The 24,101-nt window shown below is 44.0% G+C and overlaps 2 protein-coding genes across 15 annotated transcripts in view; one reads left to right on the forward strand and one right to left on the reverse strand.

The window, feature by feature from the left end:
- Positions 1-18,076, forward strand: part of ubr5 (ubiquitin protein ligase E3 component n-recognin 5) — a 39,962-nt gene extending 21,886 nt beyond the window's left edge. For 5 of the 13 annotated variants that reach the window (XM_058376073.1, XM_058376079.1, XM_058376077.1 and 2 more), the window contains exons 19-58: positions 47-201; positions 375-572; positions 697-907; positions 992-1,118; positions 1,360-1,511; positions 1,642-1,749; positions 2,044-2,167; positions 2,403-2,500; positions 2,634-2,788; positions 2,996-3,087; positions 4,138-4,284; positions 4,681-4,799; positions 5,579-5,705; positions 5,978-6,107; positions 6,240-6,400; positions 6,542-6,781; positions 6,899-7,022; positions 7,103-7,214; positions 7,312-7,443; positions 8,556-8,813; positions 9,078-9,346; positions 9,478-9,689; positions 10,025-10,258; positions 10,409-10,482; positions 11,024-11,196; positions 11,333-11,446; positions 11,570-11,799; positions 12,073-12,193; positions 12,305-12,650; positions 12,825-12,912; positions 13,299-13,443; positions 13,712-13,842; positions 13,951-14,011; positions 14,128-14,306; positions 14,394-14,478; positions 14,575-14,730; positions 15,523-15,636; positions 15,875-16,019; positions 16,556-16,641; positions 17,348-18,076. In XM_058376073.1, coding sequence (XP_058232056.1) covers positions 47-201; positions 375-572; positions 697-907; positions 992-1,118; positions 1,360-1,511; positions 1,642-1,749; positions 2,044-2,167; positions 2,403-2,500; positions 2,634-2,788; positions 2,996-3,087; positions 4,138-4,284; positions 4,681-4,799; positions 5,579-5,705; positions 5,978-6,107; positions 6,240-6,400; positions 6,542-6,781; positions 6,899-7,022; positions 7,103-7,214; positions 7,312-7,443; positions 8,556-8,813; positions 9,078-9,346; positions 9,478-9,689; positions 10,025-10,258; positions 10,409-10,482; positions 11,024-11,196; positions 11,333-11,446; positions 11,570-11,799; positions 12,073-12,193; positions 12,305-12,650; positions 12,825-12,912; positions 13,299-13,443; positions 13,712-13,842; positions 13,951-14,011; positions 14,128-14,306; positions 14,394-14,478; positions 14,575-14,730; positions 15,523-15,636; positions 15,875-16,019; positions 16,556-16,641; positions 17,348-17,560 — 6,146 coding nt within the window. In that variant the 3' untranslated portion in view covers positions 17,561-18,076. The remainder of the gene's footprint in view (positions 1-46; positions 202-374; positions 573-696; positions 908-991; positions 1,119-1,359; positions 1,512-1,641; positions 1,750-2,043; positions 2,168-2,402; positions 2,501-2,633; positions 2,789-2,995; positions 3,088-4,137; positions 4,285-4,680; positions 4,800-5,578; positions 5,706-5,977; positions 6,108-6,239; positions 6,401-6,541; positions 6,782-6,898; positions 7,023-7,102; positions 7,215-7,311; positions 7,444-8,555; positions 8,814-9,077; positions 9,347-9,477; positions 9,690-10,024; positions 10,259-10,408; positions 10,483-11,023; positions 11,197-11,332; positions 11,447-11,569; positions 11,800-12,072; positions 12,194-12,304; positions 12,651-12,824; positions 12,913-13,298; positions 13,444-13,711; positions 13,843-13,950; positions 14,012-14,127; positions 14,307-14,393; positions 14,479-14,574; positions 14,731-15,522; positions 15,637-15,874; positions 16,020-16,555; positions 16,642-17,347) is intronic. The other 8 variants (XM_058376076.1, XM_058376081.1, XM_058376085.1 and 5 more) reach the window with 4 other exon arrangements.
- An 809-nt stretch (positions 18,077-18,885) lies between these two features.
- srsf10a (serine and arginine rich splicing factor 10a) lies at positions 18,886-24,065 on the reverse strand. 2 transcript variants are annotated; one of them, XM_058376818.1, is made up of 6 exons: positions 23,909-24,065; positions 22,044-22,148; positions 21,033-21,136; positions 20,672-20,843; positions 20,302-20,352; positions 18,886-19,964 (listed from the first exon to the last, which is right to left on the reverse strand). In XM_058376818.1, exons 1-6 carry the CDS (start codon positions 23,971-23,973, stop codon positions 19,661-19,663), a joined length of 801 nt encoding a protein of 266 aa, XP_058232801.1. In that variant the 5' UTR covers positions 23,974-24,065; the 3' UTR covers positions 18,886-19,660. The 2 variants fall into 2 exon arrangements, with proteins under 2 accessions (XP_058232801.1, XP_058232802.1); XM_058376819.1 differs by lacking the exon at positions 20,302-20,352.
- Between the last annotated feature and the right edge of the window lie 36 nt (positions 24,066-24,101).

The raw sequence follows: 24,101 nt of genomic DNA on the forward strand, positions 1-24,101 counted from the left end.
ATCTGAGGAGAGCAGCTGCTGATCTGTGTTTTTCTCTCCAAAACAGGAGTCCATGCTGTTCTCAAAACAGGAAGTTGGGTTCGGTACTGTATATTTGACTTGGCCACTGGCAAAGCTGAGCAAGAGAATCATTTTCCTACCAGTAACCTGGCCTTTCTGGGCCAGAGTGAGCGTAATGTGGCCATATTCACTGCTGGCCAGGTAAAGAGCTGCTTTATTATTAATCTTCATATGCCTCAGTATTGAATATGAGCAGCAAAGTGTTGAAAGGCGACCAAAGGAATCCGAAATCTATGGTTGGCATACAAATTGGTTAGAAGTTTAAAATAAATAAATGTCTAATCTTTTCACCATTGATGTTGTGGTGTTAACAGGAGAGCCCCATCATCCTGCGGGATGGCAACGGCACCATTTACCCAATGGCCAAAGACTGCATGGGTGGCATCCGAGACCCTGACTGGCTGGATCTGCCACCTATCGCTAGTTTGGGAATCGGAGTCCACTCGCTCGCCAACCTGCCCAACAACTCCACAATCAAAAAGAAAGCTGCAGTCATCATCATGGCAGTAGAGGTACGTGCTCTTCGGCTCATTATTATTTATAGTATGTGTACTACAGTTAAAATTTCCGTCATCCACTTTGGTTCCACACCAGAGCCTCCTCAGCAGCACTTGTCTGTTTGTGCGTGTGTTTCAGAAGCAGACGTTGATGCAGCACGTGTTGCGCTGTGATTACGAAGCGTGTCGGCAGTACCTGGTGGGTTTAGAACAGGCCGTGCTGCTGGAACAGAACCCGCACGCCCTCGGCGCTCTGCTCGGCCATCGGTGCGATGGAAACAGGAACCTTCTGCATGCGTGCGTCTCCGTCTGCTTCCCCGTCAGCAACAAGGAGACCAAAGAAGAGGAAGGTCAGATCAGTCAGTTTTATAAAGGATGGGATAATGGGAAATAAAATGTGTGTTTTGTATTTGAAGCTCTGTGTTGTGTTGCAGAAGCTGAACGTTCGGAAAGGAACACGTTTGCCGAGCGGCTCTCTGCAGTTGAAGCCATCGCTAATGCCATTTCGGTGGTGTCCAGCAATAGTTCGGGAAATAGGACCGGATCATCCAGCAGTCGTGGGTAAGGGCGGAAAATAGTCTGTAAAATACCAACAGACTTGCCTTTTTTTTTCTTTTTTTTTTTTTAAGCTAATCTTCCATAAGCTGAAATGTGAGGCATTTGTATTAAGGGCTTAGCAACTGCTTGTGATTCAGATTCTCTGTTAGACCTGTCTTATTTATTTTAATAGACGACTTTGTCCAGGCTAAGTTCTAGATTACTTCATCTTTTCTTTTCTCTTGGCCACTTTTTATTTTTGTAGTCTCCGCCTCCGCGAGATGATGAGGCGCTCACTCCGTGCTGCCACGATGAGCCGCCACGAGTCAGGCCCCTCCTCCAGTGACCACCAGGACCCTGTATCACCACCCATCGCCCCGCCTAGCTGGGTGCCCGAACCGCCACCCATGGATCCTGGTACGTACAGTTGTAGTAACTGTGTCACTTTTATATTGTGCAATATCATACCAGTAGGTTTTAACTGCACTGTGTGTACACTAGAATAATGGGAAAAATACTGCATGTCCCTAACCTCCTACTAATCTAGCTCCTCTGTTAGATGGTGACATTGATTTCATCTTGGCCCCTGCTGTGGGCTCGCTCACCACGGCATCCTCCGGCCCCAGTCAGGGTCCGAGTACCTCCACCATCCCAGGTGAGACATTTTATTATTTCATGCATTGTTTTTCCCCGTCTAGCCATAATTACTCACTCATAATGCCGAAAGTTGATTTGTAGTGGGTTTGTTCCTTGTTACCATGATTACTTAGTAGCTATTAAATACTTAAAAACAAAAATAAACATTTGAAGTAAACTTGAATGCGCATTTTTGCCTTGGTATGCACTTCCTTGGTATATGATGATCAAAACCCAGTGCTGTTATAAACCATTTGATTAGCATCAGCATTTTGAGTATTTTGCCCCTTACTTCTGTATCTGCTCCACATAGGCCCGTCATCTGAAGCATCTGTGGTGGAGAGCAAGGACCGGAAAGCCAACGCTCACCTGATCCTCAAGCTGATGTGTGACAGCGTCGTCCTGAGACCTCATCTACGAGAACTGCTCTCTGCAAAGTATGCATGTGTTTTGTTCAGCCAAAGGATTTTTCATCACATCTGTATACTGGTTGCTCAAAGGAAAGAAACTTGGGTGCTTTACAGCAATTCTAAAATGCATGTCAATTGATTCATAGATACAGAATAGTCTAGAAAAGCAACTTTAAGTCTCTGTGCGCCTGCTCGCTTTTGTCTGTTTGCGTATACTTATGATTATGAGGATGACCGAGGCATTTTATGTGTTGCTATGTAGGGATGCACGAGGCATGACTCCGTTTATGCTAGCTGTCAGCGGGAGGGCATACCCAGCAGCCATCACTGTCCTGGAGGCAGCCCAGAAAATAGCCAAGGGTAAGTTTAAGTATAAAAATGTTTATTTCTGTTTTTCAACTTTTGAGCCTTCAGACTTTCATGTAGCTCTTGACCTACAGAGTTTATTTGAATTTAAATGCATGGTTCATGACTCTTGTTTCGTGACCTGCAGGAGAGTCCAGCATCGGGGACAAGGACGACGTGAACTCTGTGTTTATGGAAATGATCTGCCCTGTGGGGACAAACCCTGACGACTCTCCGCTCTACGTGCTCTGCTGTAACGACACCTGCAGCTTCACGTGGACAGGAGCCGAGCACATCAACCAGGTGAATACGTTCAGACAGCAACTTCATGCAGTAAAATGAAGTGAAACATCCACAGGAATTCTGAGATTATTCAAATTCCCATTTACCAATAATTAGTAGAGTAATTATGAGTAATGAGAATTAATGAGTGGTGTATGCAGAAATGATTTGACGATGTTCAACTGAATAAGCCAGACCTCAATAAGTAGTGTTTTTTTGTGTGTGTAGGACATCTTTGAGTGCAGGACATGTGGTTTGCTGGAGTCTCTGTGTTGCTGCACCGAGTGTGCCAGAGTTTGCCACAAAGGCCACGACTGCAAGTGAGTAGACTCTTATTCATCTTGACTCATAAACGGGACAAAGCTGCTTTAGCTTTAATTTAGCCCTTTATATACAGAGCTCTGTAATTATTTCCTGAAGAGCTGGATATTCTTTTACTAGACAAAAATTTTTGGGTTTTCATGAATGTGTGAGAAAATGCCTTTTGGGTCTAAGGGACAGTGTTTAGTTTCTGTTTTTGGTGTAATATAGAGATGAGTAGTAGATTCATCTCCTTAAGAAGTTTATAACTTTTATATCTATTATATATATCTAAATAAATCAGTCAGCTGCAGGGCCATTCGCAATTGTACATTTAAGAATTTTTATTAAAAAGAATAAGGTAACTATTCACTTTAGAACAGTCTTGAAAATGAAAATATTGGTGTGTCTGTCCAACCAGGCATAACATTATGGCCACCTGCCTAATATTGTGTTGGTCCCCCTTTTGCTGCTTCCTGACACCTTTCTATCAGAACTAGCATTAAGCTCAGCTATCTGAACAACAGTAGCTTGTCTGTTGGATCGGATCACACGGGCCAGCCTTCGCTCCCAGTGAGCCTTGGCCGCCCATGACCCTGTCGCCGGTTCACCACTGTTCATTTCTTGGTCCACTTTTGATAGATACTATATATATTTCTCCCTTCTCTGTTTCTCTACTTTTGTAAAGCTGCTTTGAGACAATGTCCATTGTAACAGGCGCTATACAAATAAATTGAATAGATACTGACCACTGCAGACCGGGAACACCTCACAAGAGCTGCAGTTTTGGAGATGCTCTGATCCAGTCATCTAGCCATCACAATTTGTCCCTTCGTCAAACTCGCTCAAATCCTTACGCTTGTCCATTTTTCCTGCTTCTAACACGTCAACTTTGAGGACAAAATGTTCACTTGCTGTCTAATATATCCCACCCACTAACAGGTGCCATGATGAGGAGAACATCAGTCCTGTTCACGGCACCTCTCAGTGGTCATAATGTTATGCCTGATCGGTATATATTCTGTAAGATGCAGAATTTGAATCGTCTGTGTGTGTCTGTCTGTCTCCAGGCTAAAGAGGACGTCTCCCACTGCGTATTGTGACTGCTGGGAGAAGTGCAAGTGCAAAACCCTGATCGCGGGGCAGAAAGCGGCACGTCTGGATTTACTCTACAGGCTGCTGACCACCACCAACCTCGTGACCAGTCCCAACAGCAGGTGTGTAAAGCTACAGGCTAGAATGTGCATGAACGTCATGTTGAATAAATAGTTGAAAAAATGCACCTATGAAGGAGAAAGTCTTTATCGTAGCTCGTCACTTATTCAGTATAGTGTAAGTATATAAATATACAGCATAAGTATATAAATAGGATGGCATGGAAAGGAAAAAATTACCCTTTCATGTTACCCTGAACAAAATATCAGGATTTTAGATCATTGAAAGGTTCATAATTATTTTTATTTCAATCTTTATTATAGTCCTAGAATAATGCTAGTTATTTGATCGTGTTGAACAGCATGGTTATCTTCTCTGCCATTGATTTTGATGAGTAACATTCTTCTCCTCTCTGTCCTTTCTTTTCATTTTCTACCTCTATCTCTCGGTCTCTGCAGGGGTGAGCACATCTTGCTGTTCCTGGTGCAGACAGTTGCCCGGCAGAGCGTGGAGCATTGTCAATACCGGCCACCCCGTATCCGAGAGGACAGGAACCGTAAGGCTGTTAATGCAGAAGGTACACAACAAATCCCAGAACTCAAACCTGCAGCCGGGTTCAGTACAACAGAGTAAAATCTGTTTCTTAAACACGTCAGGCTAACAGGGATTCTTTGTGCTGCTGAGTCGAGTCGGCATAGTTTACTTTAGAGAGCTCCCTAGTTTTCCTTAATCTTTCCCGTATATGCTGCTACATGATTAAACCAGATCACTGAAGTGGCAGGATTACAGTTAATCTGATTTTGTGTCAAACTCAAAGCAGGATTTAGTGATGAAAGATTAAAAGCAATGCTGCAACCAGATTGTTAGCTCAGTGGTGATTTCATTTAATCCAGTCTCAGTGTTTCATAATCTTCTGTCTCCCTCTCTCGCTCTCTGTCTCTCTCCCTCTCTCTCTGCCTGTCTATCTGTCTCTCTTGCTTTCTGTCTCTCTCTCTCTCTCCCTCTCTCTCTTGCTTTCTCTCTCTCTCTCTCTCCCTTTCTCTTTTGCTTTGTCTGTCTGTCGCTCTCTCTTTCTCTCTATCTGTCTCCCTCTCTCTTTCTGTCACTGTCTCTATCTCTCTCTTGCTTTGTCTGTCTGTCTCTCTATCTCTCTCTTGCTTTCTGTTTGTCTCTCTCTCTCTGTCTCCCTCCCCCTCTTTCTGTCACTGTCTCTCACTCTCTTGCTTTGTCTGTCTGTCTTACTCTCTCTCTTGCTTTGTCTCTGTCTTACCCTCTCTCTCTCTCTCCCCCTCCCTCCCTCTCTCTCTTTTGCTATGTCTCTCTCTCTCTCTCTCTCTCTTGCTCCCCCCTCCACAGACTCAGAAATGCCGGATCATGACCTGGAGCCTCCACGCTTTGCCCAGCTGGCTCTGGAGCGCGTGCTACAGGACTGGAATGCTCTTAAGTGCATGATAATGTTCGGCTCGCAGGAGAACAAAGATCCGTAAGTGGTTCTTCCAGACCCTTCATCTCACATTAGCATGCTGACAGTTCATTAGAGCCCTCTTTTAAAAAATTAAGCTTGACTCTAGAAATGTACATAAATGGAAATTGAAATCTGAACATATTTGTGTGAAAACAAAACCGAGTTAATATTTGAGAAGTTTAATTCATTCTGACAGCTCTAATAGTTGTTTATCCAATTCTGTCCTGTTTTATATTAAACTTCTTTACACTTCACTGGTGTGCTCATATTTATTCATGTTTATTTTGTAGTCTGAGCGCAAGCAGCCGGATCGCTCATCTCTTGCCGGAGGAGCAGATGTACCTGAATCAGCAGAGTGGTACCATCAGGCTGGACTGCTTCACTCACTGCCTCATTGTCAAGTGTGCTCCAGACCTCACTGTGAGTCAGAGATGGATAATGTACAAATAAGCGCAAAGTATTACACGTCCTAGGCTACGAGTTGTGCATGATGATTAACCATGCTGCAAGACCGGATTTCTTAATTTTCTTGTCGTTTTTTATGTTGTCTAGTTTATTGACACCTTACTGGGCACACTGGTGAAGGAACTGCAGAACAAATACACCCCAGGTCGCAGAGAGGAGGCCATCTGTGTCACACGCCGCTTCCTGCGATCTGTTGCCAGGGTTTTTGTCATCCTAAGTGTAGAGATGGCTTCGTCCAAGAAGAAAAAGTATGTCGATCAAATTGGTCTGCTTAGCATGTCTCTGTTAGTGTAATTGATGCATACTTTTTTTTATTTTTATCTGAGCTAAATCCTAAAACTTTATTAATTCTGTCTACTTTTTCTTTGTTGCATCTCTTCGTCCCGCAGTAACTTCGTCCCACAGCCCATCGGGAAGTGCAGGCGTGTGTTCCAGGCACTGCTGCCTTACGCCGTCGAGGAATTGTGTAATGTAGCCGAGTCTCTGATCGTGCCAGTGCGCATGGGCATCGCCAGGCCGACGGCACCATTTACTCTGGCTAGCACCAGCATCGATGCCGTGCAGGGCAGCGAGGAGCTTTTCTCTGTGGAGCCGCTGCCCCCGAGACCCTCGCCTGACCAGTCCAACAGGTGAGAGCACACACACACACACACACAATGACGGGAAGTTAAAATCTTGGTAGAGCTATTCACCTATTTCCTCCACTTAGTATGTGACTATGTAACTGTTTATCTTATGTCCTTCAGTTCCAGCCAGTCAGCCTCCTCTTACATCATCAGGAACCCTCAGCCACGGCGCAGCAGCCAATCACAGACCGCACGTGGACGAGATGAGGAGCAGGATGACATTGTGTCTGCTGATGTTGAGGAGGTCAGGAGCCCATCCTCAAACACACATTTTTTTTTAATGTCAGACGTATTGTGCTGATTTCTAATCCCCGGTGTGTCTAGGTGGAGGTGGTTGAGGGTGTCGCTGGGGAAGAAGATCATCACGACGACCAGGAGGAACAAGGGGAAGAGCCTGCAGAAGCTGAGGGCCAGCATGACGAACATGATGAGGATGGTAAAGATGCAGTGTTCAGTTTTGTGCATGTTTGGCTGCATTTTAGCTTTCATCCATTTTAATTGTTTTGTTTGTTGCTTGCTTTGTGATTTTCCAGGAAGCGACATGGAGCTCGACCTGTTAGCCGCTGCCGAGACGGAGAGTGACAGCGAAAGTAACCATAGCAACCAGGACAATGCAAGCGGGCGCCGCAGTGTCGTCACAGCGGCGACGGCGGGTTCCGAAGCAGGTACCAGATTCAAATCTGCCCGAAATCGAATGAAGCCGAATAAGAAGTTTGCCTGATGGGAATTCCATCATGCTAACTAATGCCTGTATATTTGGGTGAAGTGTTAGGCGCTTCATAATATTAACCTTTGACCTTGAACGCACATTTTTGCGGAAGTGGGGTGAAACCTGTGAAATGGCTCTCTTTCCATGTGTTCCTACTTATTTATGAAGGTTATTGAACTCTGCTTTTACTTATCAGATGTGTTCCACTATGAACCCCTAGTGTTTAGTTCAATGGACACTTTCTCATTTACAGGAAGTAGGGTGTCCCTGGCATTTCCTTTGTTTGGTATGAGCTCCTCTTTCCTCTGTTGCGTTTCACGTCAGGTCCAGTTTGAAGTGTGCACACCATTTGAAACGTCACGGAAACATCATTTCCGCATATCCTGATGGGATTGTTGAGCATGTTAAAGCCAGTCAGGAAGTGCTGAAACAAAACCACTCAGATGTTCCTAACAAACCATGTTCAAACCTGACTTCCAGTCTATAATGTGTACAGTATAAGGCAATATACATGCATCAATCATTATATGTATAACACCTTGTGTAAAGCATTAAATAAACACTTTACACTAATGTAGATGTTTATTTAGACTTGGGTTTAGAAAGCACTTGACACTCAATGCCATAGTTTTTGTCGGACAGGCATCTAGTCATTGTCGCTGACAGTAAGAAGGCTTGGAGTGTTATTTTGAGCTTTTTGTTATTTTCTGTGTTTAGAAATATACAGAAGATAATAGCTTTTCTTATAGTCTGGAAAATACAGTACATAACTAACTACTGATTATGATGTTTTGCTGTGAGTGCACAAATTTCTGAATGGCAGAATCTCACACTGTACTAATAGGAAAAAATAGTGTGTTTGGTTAACTGCTGATTTTAAGAACCTTAACAAAACATTTGCGACTAGTTCTTATTGGTGTGGTTTTTGTGTTATCGCTAACATAGGATGCACGCCTGTCTGAAATCACCTTCTCTATTGCCATGCTTTCGCTAGTTCTTTGGATATTCTCTGCTATACTTTGTGTACAAAAAATAGTGAGTTTGAGACTTCTGCCTCGTGTCCTGAAGGTGCCAGCAGCGTGCCCGCCTTCTTCTCTGAGGACGATTCCCAGTCGAATGACTCGAGTGACTCGGACAGCAGCAGCAGTCAGAGCGATGACGCCGATCAGGAGACATACTTGCTGGATGAACCGCTTGAGAGGACCACAGGCTCTGCCCATGCCAACAGCGCCGCACAGGCCCCACGTTCCATGCAGTGGGCTGTGCGCACCACTCCCAGCCAGCGCACAGCTGGGGGAGCCCCTGCAAGCTCCTCCACTCCTGCAGGTAGGCCAAGTTCCCACTCCTCCTTTTTTCAGAGCTCGCATTATGAAGTGATGAAGCCGACAGTGTCCAGTCTCAAAGCTTCAAAGCGGACTAGCAATTGCCCCTGGACATTTTCCACACAATATAAATCATGGATTTATTTTGGCCATTCTGATCTCCATTGGACACGTTCAGCAATAATATTTAATAAAACCAATGAAATGATTTTAATGTGTGCTTCCTTGGAACTAAAAGAATCCGTATGCATTTGTTTCTGTCTTGTAGCGAGTTCTGCAGGCCTCATTTACATCGACCCATCCAACCTGCGCCGCAGCAGCGCCATCAGCACCAGTGCAGCAGCGGCAGCCGCGGCCCTGGAGGCCAGCAACTCCAGTAGCTACCTGACATCTGCCAGCAGCCTGGCAAGAGCTTACAGCATCGTCATCCGCCAGATTTCTGACCTTATGAGCCTCATCCCTAAATACAACCATCTGGTTTACTCTCAGTATCCCGCTGCAGTGAAACTCACCTATCAGGATGCAGTCAACCTACAGGTAAGGAGACAGAAGGGGACAATACCCGACGCTAAAAAACGTATTGTTGGTTAGAATCAGAAAAGGCTGATATCGAATATAGGCACGGTCAGTATTAGATCTGTGGTCGACGTTTGTATCTGATTCTTCAGAACTATGTGGAGGAGAAGCTGGTCCCAACGTGGAACTGGATGGTGTCGATCATGGACTCGACGGAGGCTCAGTTGCGCTACGGCTCAGCTCTGTCCTCTGCGGGAGACCCTGGCCATCCGAGCCACCCGCTGCATGCGTCGCAGCACTCCGGGCGCAGGGAGCGCATGACTGCACGGGAAGAGGCCAGCCTGCGAACACTGGAGGGACGCAGGTCAGTGAACATTGTGAAATATCAGGAGCAACAGCGAATAAATGTTTTCAGCTATTAGATTTGTAACGGAGGTGGACAATTCCTAAATTAATTAGCTAGCTCAATGGGCATGTGAAAGCTCACCAGTGCAGTCGACTGGAAGTGGAAACTAAAGTAACTCTTGAGTGCTTGAATATTTGGGAAGGAGTTTTTATCCTGTCCTAATAACGTTTGGGGTGATTTGTGTTTGTGCCTTTAACAACACTGCAGAGTTGCTGATGATTCAGCATTGATGTCTGTTAGAAAATGAAACAAAAACCCAAAATCGTTAACAGTTTATTGTTTATCTCTTATAGGCGTGCGGCTACTTTGTTGACCGCTCGTCAGGGCATGATGTCAGCACGTGGAGACTTCCTGAACTACGCGCTCTCCCTGATGCGCTCCCATAATGATGAGCACTCCGATGTGCTGCCCGTGCTGGATGTGTGCTCACTGAAACACGTGGCCTATGTCTTCCAGGCCCTCATTTACTGGATAAAAGCCATGAATCTTCAGACCACACTGGACACCTCACAGATGGAGAGGAAGAGGTCAGGCGTCCAGCCTTTTTTTTTTTTTTTTTTTTTGTTGTTGTTGTTGTAAAGGCTTTCATTTGCACTTGGATGTTGTAGCGTCAGTAAAGTACTTCCTGTACTAAGTAGTCTTTGTTTGCCAACTTTGGAAACATTTTCCATGTTTAGGAACCGTGACCCACTTGAACTTGCGTTGGACAATGAGGACTCGGAGCATGAAAATGATGAGGACACCAATCAGAGTGAGTTCAACACACTTATATATTCCATGCACAGTGATCAGTATTACATGCAGAACTTTCTATCTAGAACTTCCATGGTTTGTATACACCGATCAGGTGCCACATCACAACTTGCAGGATACTTTTGATAGATACTGACCACTGCAGACCGGGAACACTCCACAGTTTTGGAGATGCTCTGATCTAGCCATCACAATTTGGCCTTTGTCAAACTCGCTCAAATCCTTATGCTTGCCCATTTTTCCTGCTTCTAACACACCAACTTTGTGGACAAAGTGATCACATACCCATCATCTCTTCATTATGGCGCCTGTTAGTGGGTGGGATATATTAGGCGGCATTATTCACTTCAGTGGTCATAATGTTAGGCCTGATCGGTGTATATGTTAAACAGATATTTGTAGAAATGTTTTTAGACAGAAACATTTTTTGTATATGATTAGCACACAAGTTACCTTCTAGGTAACAGATAATGCACAACAGAATTGCTGGACTAAAAAAATCAATGCAGCCGACATTAAGGTTGTGTGGATCTTTTTAGGCTCCACCCTTCAGGATAAGGAGGAGGAGCCTGTTCCTGCAGAGACGGGGCAACACCACCCATTCTTCCGCCGCTCCGACTCCATGACTTTCCTCGGCTGCATTCCACCCAATCCCTTCGAAGTCCCTGTGGCTGAGGCCATCCCTCTGGCTGACCAGCCTCACCTTCTGCAGGTCAGCACTCTCTTTTCCTTCTCCAAATCAATTGCTTCTAACCATCCCTTAACATTTATCTCAATATATCCTCAAAAACAGGACTGATCATGTTTTATTGTGTTTCTTAAATGCTCGTATATTTTACTCATTATAGCCAAATGCTAGAAAGGAGGATCTGTTCGGGCGGCCAAGTCAAGGCCTCTACTCCACCTCCTACATGGCAAGCAAAGGTCTCTCAGACCTCACTGTGGACATGAACTGCTTACAGGTAAACACACTGCTATAGTAATATAGTCTAATTGTGAAGATATACTGTTATATTTTCATCATTTTAAAGTTTAACATTTGAGTACTTGATCAGATTTTCAGATCCTGGTACATAATTTGTAAGTTTCCTTTCCAGATTCTGCCCACAAAGATGTCCTATTCAGCCAATATGAAAAACGTTATGAGTATGGAGTCTCGACAGAGGGGTGGAGAAGAACAGCAGGCGACTGCGCAGGACATGGATGTCTCTAAGCCTGGCCCCTCCCCTCATGACCTTGCCGCCCAGTTAAAGAGCAGCCTCCTCGCAGAAATTGGACTGACGGAGAGTGAAGGCCCGCCCCTTCCCACTTTCATGTAAGAATGAATTTTGTGTCCGGAAATAGAAAAGTGTTCAGAAAATAGTGCTCATAATGAACAAAATTTAACACAGGCAGCAGTCCTCGTATTGTACAGATTAGTTGCTTTATTGTTATCCATGTTTTATACCTTCTGTGTACTGTGTCATGCCCTAAATATTTACTGCATTAAGCTTTTTAAATAGCTAAATAAAATTCGACCAAAAGAAACACTATGCTGATGTGAGTGCAAAATTTACTTTGTTGTGATTATTGTATTTTGTAATTTCAGCCCACATTGCAGCTTCATGGGCATGGTGATCTCTCACGACATGCTGCTGGGACGATGGCGTCTCTCCCTCGAGCTCTTCGGACGTGTCTTTATGGAGGATGTAGGGGCTGAGCCTGGATCTGTAAGTCCTGGGATGTGAAGCCACAACCCTTTGGTAGCCAATACAGAACCCTATGAGCTATCGCAGTCTTATGTTTACTCACACTCTTCCCATATGGTTCCATTTTTGCAGATCCTGACTGAGCTGGGTGGTTTTGAGGTGAAGGAGTCAAAGTTTCGGCGAGAAATGGAGAAGCTGCGGAACCTGCAGTCTCGTGATCTGGCCTTGGAGGTGGATCGTGACCGTGACCAGCTCATCCAGCAGACCATGCGTCAGCTCAACACGCACTTTGGCCGTCGCTGCACTAGCACTCCCATGGCTGTGCACCGCGTCAAGGTCACGTTCAAGGACGAGCCCGGAGAGGGAAGCGGCGTGGCACGCAGCTTCTACACGGCCATCGCTCAGGCCTTTCTGTCCAACGACAAACTGCCCAACCTGGACTGTGTACAGAGTGTCAGCAAGGGCATGCAGGCCAGCAGTAAGCCTCACCTCTTATCAATATCACAGTTATAGACTGGTTGCAACACTTCACAAAGCTTTTTCAGATGTACTTTGCACAGAATAATGCTTTTTTGACGCTGTTTTTAATCACACAAGTTCCATGAGCTAGATGGAGTATGCTATAGTTTCCTGTGTGGTTTCTTATGTGCAGATTTGATGCAGCGCTTGAGAAACCGTGACCGGGAGAGGGAGAGGAGGAGTGGTGGCCTGAGGGCAGGATCCCGTAGAGACCGTGACAGGTGAGGTTGTGCTGCATCTGATGGCGCCGAACAAAAACATTCTTACTCGTCCCTCATTAAAATTAAACCGGGGGGAAAAGCCCTGTTCCAAATAAGGGACTTACAAAAGATAGCAGTGCGCATCTATCCCTTTAAAACCCTGTTCAGACTGGATTAATTATTACTGAATCAGTCATGTTTGTATTCAATTTTGTTTTCACTTCAATATTTGATCATATTTTATAATATACACATCTGGGGCAGTTTTATACATCCCTGGCATTCTACTCATTGAAGTCACCGTGTGAACTGCCTTCACTGTAAAGATAAAATTGACAACTTTTTTGTTTTTAATTAAAAGCCCTACAGCTTTTGCTAATTGTGTTCTGTGTACTTGTATTCTGCAGGGACTCTCGGAGACAGCTGTCCATTGACACCAGGCCATTCCGTCCTGCATCAGAAGGGAACCCCAGTGACGAGCCAGACCCGTTGCCTGCTCACAGGCAGGCTTTAGGGGAGCGTCTGTACCCCCGTGTCCATGCCATGCAGCCGGTATGTACTCACTCACTTTCTGAAGCAATGAGCGTAGTATAGAGCTTGTCCTATTTGGACGGTTTAGCTCCTGTTCCACTCTGGAGTCTAGATCAGACCCTTAAGACGTATAGCAAAGGTTTAATCTTTGTTAAATACAGCTCAGTGTATACAGATAAAATGGGCAAGCATGTAAAAAGATTCGAGACCATGCCAGATGATGTAAAACTGCCACACAGTTTTGCTTGATGCCCATCATCATGTTCAGACGTATTTTCTCTCTCTACAGGCTTTTGCCAGTAAAATTACAGGCATGTTACTGGAGCTCTCTCCTGCTCAGCTGTTACTGCTGTTGGCCAGTGAGGATTCTCTTCGTGCCCGTGTAGAAGAGGCCATGGAGCTCCTCATCACACATGGAAGGTACTGACTTCCTTCTCGTAATCTTTTCTGTCTGGTTTTTTTCTCTGAAGGTCATTCCATTTGTCTAGTAATACCTCTAACTCTTCCTTATACAATTTGTGTTTAAAGGGAAAATGGTGCTGACAGCATACTGGATCTTGGTCTCCTTGACACTCCAGAGAAAGCACAGGTACAACCTGACCACACGTTATTTGTATGTAGTTCTCGCACAAGTCATTTTCCATAAAAGCAAGGCTTGAACAGTAGTTTCAGGATTCTGAAGGTGGTGTGTGTGTGTTTGTGCAGCAGGAGAATAGGAAGAGACACGCCTCCACCCGCAGTGTGGTGGACATGGAGTTGGACGATACGGATGACGGCGACGATAACGCTCCTCTGTTTTACCAGCCTGGAAAGAGGGGCTTCTATTCCCCCCGGCCCGGCAAAAACTCTGAGGCCAGGCTGAACTGCTTCCGTAACATCGGCAGGTAGGAACCTGGAAATTGAACGTTATTTATGAGATCTTTTGAGTGCAGCTGATTTCACAAACGTTTTCTTTTCTCCTTTTTCTCCAGAATACTCGGCCTGTGTCTTTTGCAGAATGAACTGTGCCCAATCACCCTTAATAGGCACGTCATCAAAGTGTTGCTAGGTAGAAAGGTGGGTATTGTGTGAAGCCATCTTGTATATACCAAGGAAGACTTAAATTAGACTATTTTAGACACTGGTTTGTTTGTGTGCGTGTGTGTCATGCAGGTTAACTGGCACGACTTTGCATTCTTCGACCCGGTAATGTACGAGAGTTTGCGCCAGCTGATCCGCCACTCGCAGGCAAGCGAGGCCGAGGCCGTGTTTGCTGCCATGGACCTCGCCTTCGCTATCGACCTATGCAAGGAGGAAGGATCTGGACAGGTAACACCATTCTGCTTCGAAGCTGTGTCTATAGAGAAGTTTAAAGAGCTTGTGCATTATTTGTCATGTTGCATATCTTTTTCCTCACAATATATTTTTAAGTCAGGCATTATCCTACACACAGCTGTACCTCTTCTAGCACTTTAGTCATTTCATAGTAACTCAACACGTACAGACAGCATTATTGATGACTCTAACAAGGTATATACACCAATCAGGCATAACATTATGACCACCTGCCTAATATTGTGTTGGCCCCCCCTTTTGCTGACCTGTCAAGGCATGGACTCCACTAGATCCCTGAAGGTGTGCTGTGGTATCTGGCACCGATATGTTAGCAGCAGATCCTTTAAGTCCTGTAAGTTGTGGAGGCCCCACCTCAGAACGTATAGGACTTGAAAGGACACTTTTGATAGATGCTGACCACTGCAGACCGGGAACACCCCACAAGAGCTGCAGTTTTGGAGATGCTCTGATCCAGTGGTCTAGCCATCACAATCTGGCCCTTCGTCAAACTCGCTCAAATCCTTACGCTTGTCCATTTTTCCTGCTTCAGACATCAACTTTGAGGACAAAATGTTCACTTGCTGCCTAATATATCCCACCCACTAACGGGTGCCATGATGAGATACTCGGTGTTATTCACGTCACCTGGTCATAATGTTATGCCTGATCAGTGTTTTATACTTGTACCAATTTCAGTGGCTCATTGCTACCCACATGATGCTGCTGTTCTGTGCAGATTGTTTTAACGTTGATGATTGATGAAGGTTGTGATTGTGTATTATACAGGTGGAGCTCCTGGCCGGTGGTGGCAGCATACCTGTGACCCCTCAGAATGTGTATGAGTATGTGAGGAAATACGCTGAGCACAGGATGTTGGTTGTAGCGGAGCAGCCTCTGCATGTGAGTACAGGTTTACAGAATCCTGTCATGCTTTTATTTGCAATGATGCACACTAACCCCAAAGTAAAGCCTTGTTCTGTTTTTATGTCAGTATTCTCTAGGTTATAAGTCTATATCTATATCCTATAGTTACTATAGTATCTTTTAGAGGACAAAACTAGAAATGTTGCCTCTGGAAGTAACAAATAGTTTTTCCATTTGTTTTTTCAACTCTTTTTTTTATTTATTTTTTTTCCAGGCCATGAGGAAGGGCCTCTTGGATGTGCTCCCTAAAAACGCCCTAGAGGATCTCACAGCCGAAGACTTCAGGCTGCTGGTCAACGGCTGCGGCGAGGTCAACGTGCAGATGCTCATCAGCTTCACCTCCTTCAACGATGAATCTGGTACAGAACTTGATTCTCATCCATCTCAATTGGCTCGCTAACTCTAGTGTCCCATTAACCCCTGCTGTTTCCTTGGAAATACAGTAATACCTCACATCCGATAGGTTACTTTCCAGGACCCATCGTGAATGACGCGGATGTCACTAAAAATGCTAATGTACTGTAAATGCTTATTTTGCTACCAGCCAATCAGCAGCTAGGTAAAACTGTTAATGCTCTGTTCGATATCGTTAAAGTAACATTTTTATTTATATTGATATTTTGTTTTTACTTTTATATTTATATTACTAAATTAATAAACTAAATTTTTAAAAAATATTTTCGCATGAAAATGTGAAGTCAGTGAAGCCGCAAATCATATGTGGATCTGCGAGGTATTACCGTACAACAAATCTGGATTAAATTATTTTTATTTATTTATTTGTAAATGTATGTATGATCTTCTCACTTAATGGTAAAAGACTAACCGAATTGTTGAAGCTATGATATCATTAATGCCATCTCATGCAGCTGTTTTGCTCTGGTTTGACCCGCAGGTGAGAACGCAGAGAAGCTGTTGCAGTTTAAACGCTGGTTTTGGTCCATCGTGGAGAAGATGAGTATGACTGAGAGGCAGGATCTGGTAAGTCGTCTTTAAACTGATTTCATGCACAGTGTACACACACACACTTGAGTAAGAAAACCTGTACACCTGCTCACTCATGCAATTATCCATCCAGAAGTATTCCTTAAAGATTGCTTCAGTTAATGTTCACATGAAATTATTAAAAAAACTCGCCTGGTCGGCTGAGCTTGATGAGCTCTTCTGCTTCCTCAAGGTTTGAAGTGTAGATATGCTCAACAGAGTTTTAAATAATATCTCGAGTTGCTGTCTGGCCATTCTCTGAAGATCTCACTAGCTACAGCAAACCATGTGTGTAATTCTCTGGATATCGTTCCATGTGTGTGATCCCAGGAGATCAGCAGTTTCTGAAACTACTTCAAATCAATAGGATCACATTTTTCTCCATCCTAAAGCTCTCTGGATCTGTACAGATGTTCCTATTAATGTCTGATGTGGTCACATACTGAATATTGGTTAAAACTTTGCACGTGTGTACACACTAAAAGATCCCAGTTTAAGTGTGTATTGTACAAGATTCTCCGGCACGAGAAAATCCTTAACAGGCTTAAGGATTTTGATTGAGATTATTAGTGCTTATTGTTGTCATTTATTTTAATTGTATTAATCATTGTCCTGCATTAATATTTACACAGTAGATTATTATTTCTTCATTGCACTTTACTGTTACAAAGACGAGATGAACAAACGCGTCTCTGTGCCACAGGTGTATTTCTGGACGTCCAGCCCGTCCCTGCCTGCCAGTGAGGAAGGTTTCCAGCCGATGCCATCCATCACAATCAGGCCTCCGGATGACCAACACCTACCCACGGCCAACACGTGCATCTCACGTCTCTACGTGCCGCTTTACTCCTCCAAACAGATCCTCAAGCAGAAGCTCCTCCTTGCTATCAAGACCAAGAACTTCGGCTTCGTGTAGAGGGTGACGAGTGTTGACTTACATGTTGTGTAATATTACTAGTTCCATTTTTGTAGATTTTTTTGTCTATACAGTTTTATGAAATTTAAAAGAAAGTGCTGTCCCATCATAGGCGGTAATAGTATTTTTTTTTTTTCTTTTCCTTTTCCTTTTCTTCTTTTCCCCTCTTTTTTTTTTGCAGTCTGGGTTGTGAACGAGTACACCACATTTCGTTTTTATTTCTGTTTTCCGTGTAAACGTACATTCCTGCATTGGCTCCATTGGCTCGAACTGTAACTCCCCAGGAAAACACGGCCCGACAGCAGCCTGTCTGCCGAACTGCAGCCAAAGATGACAGCAGATGTATTTAAAGAAAAAGAAAGATTTCACTGTGATTATGAATTTGTTTTCCCCCCTCTTCATTGCCCTGAACATAAACATTATGACTGAGAGTTCACTGCTGCCTTTGTGGAAAGTCGGTTTTCTTGTATAGGGGGCGTAGGGAATTTCAAAATAAACTTGGATGCAAACCATTAACTCATGTGTTGTGGACTTTAATGGGTTCTTTGAGAGATTTTATTTTACTGACCTTTTTTAAAATATCATTAATGCCCGGTAGACGTACACTGATCTGATATCATTATGACCACCTTGTGATCAGGGATCTAGTGGGGTCGAGTCGCTGCCTTAAGGTGTGCTGTGGCACCAAGATGTTAGAAGCAGATCCTTTAACTTACAGTACCTAAAGGATACTTTTGATAGCTACTGACCACTGCAGACTGGGAACACCCCACAAGAGCTGCTCTGATCCAGTCGTCTAGCCATCACAATTTGTGCCCTTCGTCAAACTTGCTCAGATCCTCCATTTTTCCTGCTTCTAACATCGACTTTGAGGACAAAATGTTCACTTGCTGCCTAACAGGTACCATGAAGTGATGAGAGCGCTCACTGGTCATAATGTTACGCCTGATCTGGTGTACATAGTTTTCATATTTATAGATCACTTCTATTCTGACCTCAATCTCTAATAATTTAGCATTTAGGAATAATTTAAACAGATGAATGATCATGAAAACTCAGACTTACTGTATATATTAAATAATCACACCTCTCTGTAGCCAGTCTGGAGATTTATAGACCTGTGGAACATTAAATTCATTACCATGGCTTGGGACAAGTGGATTTTAGAGTCCTGGCTCTTAACTCTTTTATTAAAGTCAGTGTATGAAACCAGACCATGAAAATAATCCCGAAAAGCTAGAGCTTAGGATCTGAACCTCACTGCCTGACACTTATTTATTTAAATAATAAAGATTAGTCTACTAACAGTCACACATCCACACCAGTTATTTTAAACAACCAAAGGGTACATTTTTATTCACATACAGGAGATCTCTCTCCCTCTCCTCTGATCCATCTTTAGCATGAAAAAGAGTAAAACATTGCTGTAGGACAGGATACGGAAATCAAGAACACATTTAACAAACTTTCTTGTTTTTAAAAAAGGGGAAGGAAAAAACGCTTCTTGATGTATAATCTCCTGGAAGACAACCGAGTTTCTACGAGACGTTTACGGGATATCGGGGGAAAGATAACAGCCGGTTCAGCTAGACGAGTTTAAAATAAAGATTTGTACAAACCGAAAACATTCATATTCATTACAGAAAATAAACACTGAAAATACCGCACTCTCTACAATGCGCCCGTTGCTAACTATTTGCCTAAACAGAAAATACGAGCATGAATCGGATTCGATAAACCTGCATCCTTTTTTTGATCAAAAGGCGTATACCGGGTCTAGACACGTCATGTCTTGGTGCTTTCATTTTTGCGAAATCACCAAAATGAACACTAAACTAAGCTATTAAAAACAAAAAAAAAAAAAAAAATACACTGGATTACATCTGATTAATAATCGGTGATGAACATCCACTGATCCTGAAATCTGCTGCTGGACAGGAGACAGGAATCAGACGTGTCCCCGAGCAAACCTGCAAAAAAAAAGAAAAAAGAAAAAGTAGTAACCCCCCCCACCCCAAAAAATGGCCTTTACATGATCAGTTTGCCCGAGAGCTGCATGAGTTATATTATTGAACGACTCCGCTCCTCACACAGAGAGTCCTAATGGCCGCCGGATTTGCGTCCGGCCCAGGATCTGGAGCGCGAGCGGGAACGTGACCGGGAACGCGAGACTGAGCGAGAGCAGGAGCGAGAAGCCGATCTGGGGCGGGTGTCCTCGTCCTCTTGCGCACCGCTGGATTGGGGTGCCTCCTTGTTTGGAGTCGGATGAGGCGAACGCGACCCAGAACGGGACTTCCTGTTCTTCATCTTCATCCTGGAGTCGGGGGAGGGGGAACGTGAACCCGAGCGGCTGCGGGAAGGAGCGGCGCGATGCCCTCGGCCGTGCTCTCGTCTGTGCCTTGACCTGAATCGGGGGGAGGAAATGGCACTGACTCAGTAGAATTCTTCATATTTCTCGCTGTATTTTGGTTTCTCAAAAAAAAAAAAAAAAAATAACACTAACACTAGCACTAACTGGAAATGAAACACCACACAGCTTCTCACCATCAGACCACAGCGGGCAAAAAAAAAAAAAAAAAAGTGCTGTGGTCAGACAAATATAAGTTTCTAAGAACTCGAAATGCTTCTTCCGTTCTGTAGAAACAACTGAATGCGAGGTGTCCAACAGCTACACTTTCAGATCATTAATAAAGGGTATGATGCAGTGTGGATGGGAATAAAGGAGAAGAACACCACCCCACCTGTCATTGTCACGGCTTCTGCTTCGCCTGTGTCTGCCATAAGAGCGGGAGCTGTTATTAAAAAAAAAAAGAAAAAAAAAAAAAAAAAAAGTAAAGAACCTTTAGAATGACCAGGGTGTCTAATCATCTCCACAAAGGGCTGGTGTGAGTGCAGGGTTTTCATTCCGATCAAGCAGCAGCCACACCCGTTTAATCAGTGGATCTTAGTTTTCAGTGTGGCTTCAGGTTGGTTGGAATGAAATCTGATGTGGGAGCAGGTGAAGAGTGGTGTACGCGAGTCACGTGATCAGGTTTACGGGGCATTTCAACACGACGTATCTGAGCGACTGAATGTTGAATGAAGTAACCAATCTGAGACGGCAGGACTCACTCTCTGGGACTGTCGGAGCGGCGGGGTCTGCGCTCGTATGAGGGGCTGCGAGACCGGCGTCTGTCATAGCTGCGACTCCGGGAGCGGCGGTAGCGGCCGTCGCGCTCGTAATCATCGTATCTGGAGAAGCTGCGAGGAGAACGCCTTTCTTTGGACCTCATCTGACTCGGGGCTGAGAGACAGAAAGAGACAGTGAGCACCTTAAAAGAACAGCCGGAACATTAACACACAAATCTACACTGACTTCCTAGTGTTTCCTCTGAGAGATAACAGTGGATGTGTCGGAGGGCAAGAAACACCGGTATCGCCAGTGCTGCTTAAAAGACACGCTGGTATGATAAAGAGACATAGAATGACCTACTCTTCCTGTCTCCTTGGGCGAACTGGATCTCAATCTGCCGTCCGCAGACCCACTTCCGGTCCAGGTTGTGCAGCGCGTCTTCGGCGTCGCGGACATCCTCGAACGTGCTAATGCTGTTAAGGCTTTCCGTTTTATAAACACACCGACACACAGGCTAATCACACGGACACGCTCGCGTCCGCCAGACAGGATCTCGGAGGACGCCACGTTCATTTTTTTAAAAAAATTTTTTAAGCAGTATTACGTAACATCGTTAATGTGACAGAGAAAGCAACATGAGCTCAGTATGGAGAAATCATAATGCACAGGGGAGGGGTAATTACTGAATCAAATTTGCAAGTTTAATTTTTAATTCGCCGTAATCGATGAAACTGGTTGGCAAGCAGAATTACGAAATTAACATGGATCAACTCTGAAGAACTCATGACAGAGGTAAGATCAGAAAAATTGACTTGGGGGAGGAAAAAAGGGGACAATGAACAGACTACAGCAAAGGTAGGATACAAAAGTTAATACTCGTTACCTTTAACATGCTTGACCTTGAGCTTGACCTTTATTCTCTTTAAGTGCTTCCCAGAAGGCCTTGGGAGGTTTCCTGCTTGTCTTTGCCCCATTATCTTTTGCTCTTTTCCTCTCTCTGTTTGGAACAGGTGCCCTCTTTTTCTCCTCTTTGAATCTTCGAGCTTTAACTTTTCTCTTTCTCTCCCCTCTATCGCTTGGCGCCTGAATCCTTACGGGCTCTTTGGCTTCAATCTACTCTACTTCGGTCTTTACTCTTAAATACTCTTTGGAGGGACGGTCTCCAGAACTGTATGTCTTTACATTTTCTGAGACAACAGAAGAAATAGCAGTTAGGAGACATGAATGGCCAGAATACAATCAAATTAGATCTTACAGTTTCACTTTCAGATTTTCCTTTTGGAAAACCAGGATTTCTTTTTACCCCTCCAAAAAACAAAAAACAAAACAAAAAACAAACAAAACACTTGCTTGATTGCTTACAAAGGATATTGAATGTATGCAAATCCTCTTGGCCGACGGGAATAGAAGTCAACGGGAATGTAGACATCTACAATAGGGCCGTAACGACCGAACTCACGACGCAAATCCTCTGGCCTAAAGCATCATGAAATCATAGTTCACTCATTTGTCTGAAGGAGAGAATCCTCTCCCTCTAAGGTTTAGCGTAGAAAAAATAAAAACCCTGTTCTGTATATTATCCTGTTTTCCCTGCTCTAACGCACCTGTTTCATGTACACCGATCAGGCATAACATTATGATCACTGACGGGTGACATGAATAACACCGATTATCTCCTCATCACGGCGTGGGTGGGATATATTATGCAGCAAGTTTGTCCTTAAAGTCGATGTGTTAGAAGCAGGAAAAATGGACAAGCGTAAGGATCTGAGAATTTGACGAAGGGCCAAATTGTGATGGCTAGACGACTGGATCAGAGCATCTCCAAAACTGCAGCTCTCGTGGGGGGTTCCCGGTCTGCAGTGGTCAGTGATCTATCAAAATACTTAACTGCTAACATCTTGGTGCCGGCACACCTTCAGGGATCTGGCGGAGTCCATGCCTCGGCTGCTTTGGCAGCAAAAAGGGTGAACCAACACGAAATTGGTCATAATGTTATGCCTGTTCGGTGTATCTAACAGCCTCTTCACATGGGTGTGTTATAGAGCAGGGAACTAAAATGCCTAAAATGCACAGGACAGAAGAGGAAGGGGGTTCTCCAGGGAACCTGTGGCATAAAGAATCACTCAAACAAACTCAACATTACTAAAAGTGAAAGTTTTTTCCCTTTTCCCCCTCCTTATATCAGTCTAGTCATGCAAACACATTTTATATGATCCAATTTATAGTCCAAAAACCATTTAACACCATGTAGATCAGAAGTTTGTGCACCCTTCATTCAACATTTTATTAATCAGTCTCTCTCTCTCTCTCTCTCACACACACACGTGACAAACCCAGTGTTGTAAATGCTTTTATACTAATTTTATAACCTATAATAAGGAGCATTTCACACAAGACACAATGCTTTATTATGCAAAACACAAGCACACTATACACAAATTAGGTAAAGGCTGAGGTTTTGGTTTACTTCAGTCGGAAATGATCTAATTTCTAATCTGATTCACTGAAAGCAAAAGTTACTCAGCAGAGCACGTGCTAAAAGCAGGCCAGCTAAGTTGGCTCCACTCATTCAAGCACGTTTTAACTCATTTCCATTACTAATAAACTGTTTGGTTGGTTAAAGCAAATACCTCAGAACTCACATTAGATTGGTTCTTCATTTAACAGTTAGAGTAAGTATTTATGTAGTCCCGTCCCCCCCCTCTTTGCCACTGAGCTATTTTTAGCTGCCTACTTAACAGGCTAAGCTAGCCAGAGTTAGCCACGGTGAGCTCGGCTAGCCGACCCGCCTTCAGCCTTTTACCTTTTTTGGTAGCCGTTTTGAGCGCGTTTATTATTATTTTTTTCCACAAGCAAATGCTTTACTTCTTTTTTTTTTAAATGCACAACTAATGCAATTTACATAAGCAGCGCTGTAATAACTGGTGCTAGCTGCACAAGCGCTAAACAGTAAGATTAGCTCTAAGGAAACCTAGTACTTTACTACCAGGTTCGTACTAGCACACTAAATAGTATGCAGAAAGACGATAGCCGATAAACCGCCACATTGGCCATGCGTCCTATTTCTACGTACTAGTTAGTACGCTAGTGCGCTTCAGTCGTCCTTGTGACGTAGGCAAGCCGCCGAACGCAAACGCTACGCTTTTTTTTTTTTTTTGCTTTTCTTGCTCATTTAAAAAAAAAAACCCTCCTGAAGCTAAATGAGCGTTATGTGGCTTTTTGTGGAAACCTACCTGCTTTCATCAGAGATATTCCTGATGAAAAGAGAAGTGTTTGGTGGTCTCAAATACCGCGCCATGTCGCACTAAACCGACTATAAATTGCCGAGGCACACCGGAGCACCTTTTTTCTCGTAGGCCGCCAACGTCGAGTTCTGCGCATGCGCGTTCGTGACTAATCGTATTCGACGTCATTGTCGTGATAGTG

Source organism: Hemibagrus wyckioides, linkage group LG23, assembly GCF_019097595.1.
Source record: "Hemibagrus wyckioides isolate EC202008001 linkage group LG23, SWU_Hwy_1.0, whole genome shotgun sequence".
Classification (NCBI taxonomy): Eukaryota; Metazoa; Chordata; class Actinopteri; order Siluriformes; family Bagridae; genus Hemibagrus; species Hemibagrus wyckioides.

What these genes read in the sequence shown, in the direction of transcription:
- srsf10a (XM_058376818.1), bottom strand. Translation starts at nt 23,973, where the DNA reads ATGGCGCGGTATTTGAGACCACCAAACACTTCTCTTTTCATCAGGAAT. An exon ending in AGAGGATTTGCATACATTCA is followed by an intron (nt 21,137 to 22,043) that starts ATATCCTTTGTA and finishes CAGCATTAGCAC; the next exon opens with GTTCGAGGATGTCCGCGACG. An exon ending in AGAAGCCGTGACAATGACAG is followed by an intron (nt 19,965 to 20,301) that starts GTGGGGTGGTGT and finishes CCCCCGATTCAG; the next exon opens with GTCAAGGCACAGACGAGAGC.